At 43.4% G+C, this 7,420-nt stretch overlaps 1 protein-coding gene across 2 annotated transcripts in view; it reads left to right on the top strand.

Annotated features, from left to right (window-relative positions):
* The window catches only part of SMAD9 (SMAD family member 9), a 65,076-nt gene that overhangs the window by 37,038 nt on the left and 20,618 nt on the right, over positions 1–7,420 (top strand). For both annotated transcript variants that reach the window (XM_010835623.1, XM_010835622.1), the window contains exon 2: positions 2,390–3,026. In XM_010835623.1, coding sequence (XP_010833925.1) covers positions 2,615–3,026 — 412 coding nt within the window. In that variant the 5' untranslated portion in view covers positions 2,390–2,614. The remainder of the gene's footprint in view (positions 1–2,389; positions 3,027–7,420) is intronic.

The raw sequence follows: 7,420 nt of genomic DNA, 5'->3' as shown, positions 1-7,420 counted from the left end.
TTATGCCACGATTTACTAATAAAAAATTCTGTGTAAAACTAAGCAGAATTCAGAGCTCTTTTGAGGTTCAGGTTATTCTGTGTCATGTTGCTTCTCCTCCTCAGAGCCCTTCATCCTCTTCAACGATTGCTTTAAGGCAGCCTGTCTCAATTAAGTAAACAGAGCTTGAACACAGTGACTTAACTATACTTTATAAATTCATGATTGTTAAGCCACAAAATCAACCTTTCCAAATAAAACTGAGTGTAAGTCAAACTGCCAGGAGAAAAAGAACAGCTATGGAGTCTTTAACTCTCCTTTCACCATAGTTTACCCTCTCTCTGTATACAGGGCTAACTAAAGTCTACACAAGGAATAAAGCGAAGTACGTGTTGCTTCATGTTTATTGAATGTCACCCATTTTTGTGTAATCAGACTGCCATCCTCTTCACACAGCTCTGTTATTGTTGTTTAGTTGCTAAGTCATGTCCTACTCTTTTGAGACCCCATGAACAATAGCCCACCAGGCTCATTTGTCCATGGGATTTCCCAGGCAAGAACACTGGAGCGAGTTGCCATTTCCTTCTCCAGGGGATCTTCCTGACCCAGGGATTGAACCCGTGTCTCCTGCATTGGCAGGCCGGTTCTTTACCGTCTGAGCCACCAATAACCCTTCTTCACAGAGCTGCCTGATGATCATCATAAGAGCAGGCGTTGTGACAGCACCTCTGTCCAAAGATGTGTATGTAATTGAACCCAGAAAGGTGCAACTCCAGGGAGGCAAAGGGGAAAATTACGTCTCATGCGTATTAAACGCGCAGTTGTTGGAGATGATGAACTAGATTGATTCCAAGATGCTAAAATGAGTCAGCTTTCTCCAAAATCCTACCAGCAACCATTTTACAAGGGAAACAAGGGAGCTGGTTTCTAAAATCTGGAAGAAGCAGAGGGTTTTGTTTAAGCCAGCTATTTTTTCACAGAAGAGGAAATGCAGAGCTACCTCAGGAAATTTAAATGGGACTGTTAAAAAACTGGGGAGGAATGTCTCCTTGGGATGAGAAGGCAAAGAAAAGTTCAGCTGATTTTAAGGGAGAATAACAAAAGTGATGGTGTGTGACTGTGTGTAACTTCTAGAACGTTCTGGTCTTATGACCCCTTTCTACTTTTAAGAATTATTGAGAACTCCAAAGAACCTTTGTTGATGTGGCTCATTTTTTTTTTTTTTTTGCACCATTTTAGGAATTAAGACTGAAAAGCTTAGAACGTTTACTGAGTTATTAAAGACAATGATAAACTCATTATATATTATGAATAACAAACATTTTTACTTTTTAAAAATCAGCTTTTACCCCCCCAATAGTGAAGAGTGTTATTGTTTTGTATTTTTGCAAGTCTCCTTAATGCCTGGTTGACTATGACACTTGGATTCTCATTACTGCTCCTGCAAACAATCTGTTGTGATCTGTTGTTTGGGTTCAAGTACATGGGGGAAAGTTTAGGGCACCCAGATGTCTTAGTTGGAAAAGAGAGGCTCTCACAGTCCCCTAAAGGGGACTCTGGGACTCCCAGGGGCCCTTGGGTCACATTTTGAGAACCACTATCCTATAAAGTAGTTTGGAAGCATAAACGAGAGTGGTGAGATTACTGTGTTAATCCCTCCGCTGTGTCCAGCTCTTTACGACCCGGTGGACTGTAGTCTGCCAGGCTCCTCTATCCATGGATTAGAATTGGAAGAGAGGAGCTCCTTCAGAAGTGTTGCAGTGATCAAAGGGAGAGGTCAGGTGGGGCGAGGCTTAGATGTTGGCAGAAATGGAGAGAAACCTCCCAAGCTTGAAAGACGTTTTGAAGGCAGAATTACCAAGACTTGGAATAGGGCATAAAACAGAAGGAAGAGTCAAGATGACTAATAAGAGTTTTCTTTTTTTTTTTTTGGTATCTGCCTTTATTATTTTTAATTAATTAATTTCTGGCTGTCCTGGGTCTTTGTTGCTGCACATGGGCTTTCTTAATTGCATCGAGCCCAAGCTACTCTTTGTGGCGTGCAGGCTTCCTCACTGTGAAGGCTTCTCTTGCCATGGAGCGTGGGTTCTAGGGCACTCGGGCTTCAGTAGTTGCAGTTCACAGGCTCTGTAGCTGTGGCTATCATATGGGTTCAGTAGCTGTGGTGCATGATTTGGCCTGTGGCTGATTTGCCCTGTGGCATGTGGGATCTTCCCAGGGCAGGGATTGAACCCATGTCTCCTGCATTGACAGGTGGATTCTTAATCACTGGACCACCAGGGAAATCCTAAGTGTTTTCAAATATAGAACATCTGAAAAATATTTTCCTCTTACACCCAACCTTTACCCTTTTCTGAAAATTATCCCAATGAAATTCAATGAAGTCTTTTTTTTTTTTTCCTCCCCCCAGAGTTGTCCTGCCCACCCCAGGGCTTTGGAGAAAGTCAACTGCTTCTCAGCCTGCATTGGTCACAGTCACTTCCAGAAGAAAGGGAAGACCTATGACGTCCCTGGGGACTTGGGACCTATGACCTCCCAAGGGGCGTCCTTGGTCACTTTGCTCGGTCCCTGCAGGCAGTGAAGGGCTGTGGGTCCAGCTCCTGTGTGCACCGGACGCCTGCAGTTCCCCCCTCTTATGCACTCCAGCACCCCCATAAGCTCCCTCTTCTCCTTCACCAGCCCGGCAGTGAAGAGACTGCTCGGCTGGAAGCAAGGAGATGAAGAGGAAAAGTGGGCGGAGAAGGCAGTGGACTCTCTAGTGAAGAAGTTAAAGAAGAAGAAAGGAGCCATGGATGAGCTGGAGAGGGCGCTCAGCTGCCCGGGGCAGCCCAGCAAGTGCGTGACCATCCCCCGCTCCCTGGACGGGCGGCTTCAAGTGTCCCACCGCAAGGGGCTGCCCCACGTCATCTACTGCCGGGTGTGGCGCTGGCCGGACCTGCAGTCCCACCACGAGCTGAAGCCGCTGGAGTGCTGCGAGTTCCCATTCGGCTCCAAGCAGAAAGAGGTGTGCATCAACCCCTACCACTACCGCCGCGTGGAGACGCCAGGTGGGTTTCCTTCATGGTTTAACCGTGACGGGTAAGAGGGCGCATCCCGGTTAGTGGAGAGCCATGGGCCACCGTCAGGAGAAGGAACCCCCTACCACCACTGCAAGAGAGACAGAACGAGGGAGGTTCAGTTTGGAGAGGCCGATCCAAAATTTTGTAGTCAGAATAACCTAGACAGAAGATCTTTCATTTCAGTATAGATGTAAGCTTTGTGTGATTTTGGAAAACGGCATTTTATTTTGATATATTTTCGAGTCATCGTCCAGTTCTTGAAAGGTCTAAATATGGCCTTGACGTGATCAACTGTTTAAAAAAGAAATCTTTCTCCCCGTTTCCTCCCCTTGAACTCAGCTGTACTGAACTAAACCAGCTGCACTCTCCCCACGCTAAAGTAAGCAGAGGTGTCCTCTAAACTAAGCAGATGATGGCAGAGTTGCTGGAAACCCTTCCAAGACTGAAAACAATGGCAGTGAGGGGAGATTGGCAGCTCTTCTTAAATATGACTTTAAATATAGGAAAGTATTAATCCTAAAACGTTTCAGGCACGCACGTGTGTGTTAAGTCCGGTGTTCATCTTTGTTCCTTCACACTGGTGTAACGGTTGGACTGCTTTTCTCTTTGGGTGGAGGGTTCTGCAGCTACAGGGATGCAGGTTTTGAGGGAGCTGCCTCTCCCCGTCCCTGGAGGGGCCGGCTCATGCGCTCTGGGAAGCAGCCCGTGTCCATCAGGAGGCGGCTCTGTCTAGGAACACAGGTGGTGGGGGAGTCCAGCCTGCCGCCTGGCTCCCTCCTGGATTCAGTTAACCTTGTAGCCATCCCTGTTAAGTCCTGCCCAGCCTAGCGCAATCTTAGTGAGGTGACCTTTCAGGCTCCTGAATCTTGCCATCATGCTGTTACACTGATGTCAAGGATGTTACCCACCTGAGCGTGGACGCTTCTCACAGTCATGTCACTCAGGATACATTATGAGACCATGATGAGAAAGGCCCACCTTCCTGGTGAATCCAGTGTGTTTTCCCCTACATCATATACCTCTTTGCTTTCTTCTCTTTCTTGCTTCTCTCTGGGCTTTCTTCATCTACTTTAAGAACATGTCATTAAGGAGTTTATGACAGAAACGACTTCTTTTTTGTTTCTAAGATTTGAGTTATAGTAAGCATTCAGAATATATCCCATGAAAAATGTTCATCAGGAAATCATTTTTCTCTTCCTCAGTAATGTAGTTATTAGATGTGTTTGTAAGATGTATCAGGCATTCCTTTTGAACACTCGAAACCCTGATTTTAGAGGATTATTTGATGTTTTCATTTTTCATATTATGTGAGGTTCTTTCAGAAATAACAGAATGAATGTTTTTACATATGGCAGGTTTCATATCTTGGTATTTTAGGTTTGAGTTTCCAAGATGAAAGATGGCTAAATATGGTGTTAATTTTAAGGTGATGTTTAAGCTGTCTTTTTTTATTCCTAACTTTGATTTTTTAAATAAAAAGACAAATTTTATATCTAGCTTTCTGTCCAGGCTTAAAGTCAATATTTGGAGAACAATGAAAGATGCTAATGTTCAGCAAGTGTGCTGGGTCCCTAATTACCATAAAACAACTGAAGTTTTGCCTTTGAAATCTCTCATCTTTTGACCACCCATGCTTGGAACCTTGAAGGCTGCATTCTAGATTTTTTTTTTCCTTCTCACAAACTATTAAAATAATCTATTTTAGTGCTTTTCAAACTATCTGCAGTGAAGCACCAGTTTTAAAAAAGCTTCCAATCCGTCAAATATCAATATTTTTACAATACAAGTAAATTACTGGGCAGATGAAATTTTTAAAAGACTTAAAAATGAAAGCTTGATTTAAAAAAATACAACCTCAATTTTTTTCTTACTATTCATTTCAACAGATATAAAATTACTCTGTCAAGTGGCTATTAAGTTTCTAAACACAAACTTTCAGTCTGAATACTTGTATCTGGATGGACTGGCACCCAACAGCTGGTAAAGTCTCACCAGTCCTCAGACCTCACTTTGTGTGGCTTGTGTCTCGTAGAAGCCGTGCAAAAATGTTTTTGGGGCTCATAACAATTTTTCTTCATGCAGCCGGAAGTGATTTCAGTATAATTTCTCCTCTGTGTTAAATTCCTACACTTTATCAAAACCACATGACTTCTGAAAAAGATACAAAAGCTTTTTTCAGCTTTGCTCTGCAGTCCCTTATGAGACAGTTAACTCCTTCCGTGATCTGCCCCCAGGTCATGCTTAGATGATGTGGTATTTAAAAGGTAGCATTGTGTTGAGGGGCTTCCCAGGTGGTTCAGTGGTAAAGAATCCACCTGCTAGTGGAGGAGATGCCAGAGACTCAGGTTCGATCCCTGGGTTGAGAAGATCCTCTGGAGGAGGAAATGGTGACCCATTCCAGCATTCTCGCCTGGGACATCCCATGGACAGAGGAGCCTGGCAGGCTACAGTCCATGGAGTCACAAAGAATCAGATGCGACTGAGCACATGTTGAGACCAATGTCTGTAAGCTCACTAGGTCTTATTTGCAAGCAGCAGTTGTCACACAGAAATAGAACTGAGTGATTAAGAATAGCTATTGCTCTAGATTAAATATCTGTGTCCCCCCAAATTCGTGTATTGAGAACCTCATGCCCAAGGATGATATCATATTAAGAGGCAGTGCCTTTAGATGGCTAGATCATGAAGCCAGACCCCCATGAGTGGGATTAGTGTCCTTATAAACGGGTCCCCAGAGAGAACCCTTGTCCCATCCTGTATGAGGACACAGAGAGAAGGCAGCCTTACAGCCCTTCTGTAGAGGCTCTGCCCAGAACCTGACCAGGCTGCACCCCCTTCTTGGACTGTCCAGCCTCTGGGACTGTGAGAAAGAAATTTCTGTTGTATATAAGCTTCCCAGTCTATGGTCTATATGTTCTAGTAGTCCACAGGGGCTAAGACAGCTGTGCTTTGAGTGAAAGTATTTACAAATATGATCAGTGCAATCCTAAGGTTAACGGATCTTGTCAGGCTGAATTACAACTCTGATGATACTATCAGCTTTCCTTACAAATCTCCACTGCCTTTAGTTTTACTCAGATGATAGAAATACATTATCAAGATGTTTATCTCAATAAAGACAAATTCATCTTCTCTTTTGGTGTGTCAGATCTGCAGGCCATGGAGGAATGAAGGTCTCTGCTTTCAGATATGAGGACTTCTGTTTATCAATGTTAAGGATATCCTGTAGGTATATTAGAACTGAAGTCACAGAGAGTATTCAAATTCTTCATCCAAAAAAGAAAAGTGAGTGTTTATTTGATCATTGTTAACACTGTGCTCAAGAAGCATCATTGAAAAATAAGCCCTATGTCATTTAGTGTGTCAGCCCCTCACTTTCAGACTATTCATGAGGCAAGACATCTTTTTATTCCTCTATATTCATCTCACACGCTAGTAAAATAATGCTCAAAATTCTCCAAGCCAGGCTCACCAATATGTGAACTGTGAACTTCCTGATGTTCAAGCTGGTTTTAGAAAAGGCAGAGGAACCAGAGATCAAATTGCCAACATCCGCTGGATCATAGAAAAAGCAAGAGAGTTCCAGAAAAACATCTATTTCTGCTTTATTGACTATGCCAAAGCCTTTGACTGTGTGGATCACAATAAACTGTGGAAAATTCTGAAAGAGATGGGAATACCAGACCACTTGATCTGCCTCTTGAGAAATTTGTATGCAGGTCAGGAAGCAACAGTTAGAACTAGACATGGAACAACAGACTGGTTCCAAATAGGAAAAGGAGTACGTCAAGGCTGTATATTGTCACCCTGCTGATTTAGCTTATATGCAGAGTACATCATGAGAAACGCTGGACTGGAAGAAACACAAACTGGAATGAATATTGCCAGGAGAAATATCAATAACCTCAGATATGCAGATGACACCACCCTTATGGCAGAAAGTGAAGAGGAACTCAAAAGCCTCTTGATGAAAGTGAAAGAGGAGAGTGAAAAAGTTGGCTTAAAGCTCAACATTCAGAAAACGAAGATCATGGCATCTGGTCCCATCACTTCATGGCAAATAGATGGGGAAACAGTGGAAACAGTGTCAGATTTTATTTTTCTGGGCTCCAAAATCACTGAAGATGGTGACTGCAGCCATGAAATTAAAAGACGCTTACTCCTTGGAAGGAAGATTATGACCAACCTAGATAGCATATTCAAAAGCAGAGACGTTACTTTGCCAACAAAGGTCTGTCTAGTCAAGGCTATGGCTTTTCCTGTGGTCATGTATGGATGTGGGAGTTGGACTGTGAAGAAGGCTGAGCGCCGAAGAATTGATGCTTTTGAACTGTGGTGTTGGAGAAGACTCTTGAGAGTCCCTTGGACTGCAAGGAGATCCA

Source organism: Bison bison, unplaced genomic scaffold (genome assembly GCF_000754665.1).
Source record: "Bison bison bison isolate TAMUID 2011002044 unplaced genomic scaffold, Bison_UMD1.0 scf7180017864048, whole genome shotgun sequence".
Lineage (NCBI taxonomy): Eukaryota > Metazoa > Chordata > Mammalia > Artiodactyla > Bovidae > Bison > Bison bison.
This window is presented reverse-complemented; position numbering and strand designations above follow the sequence as displayed.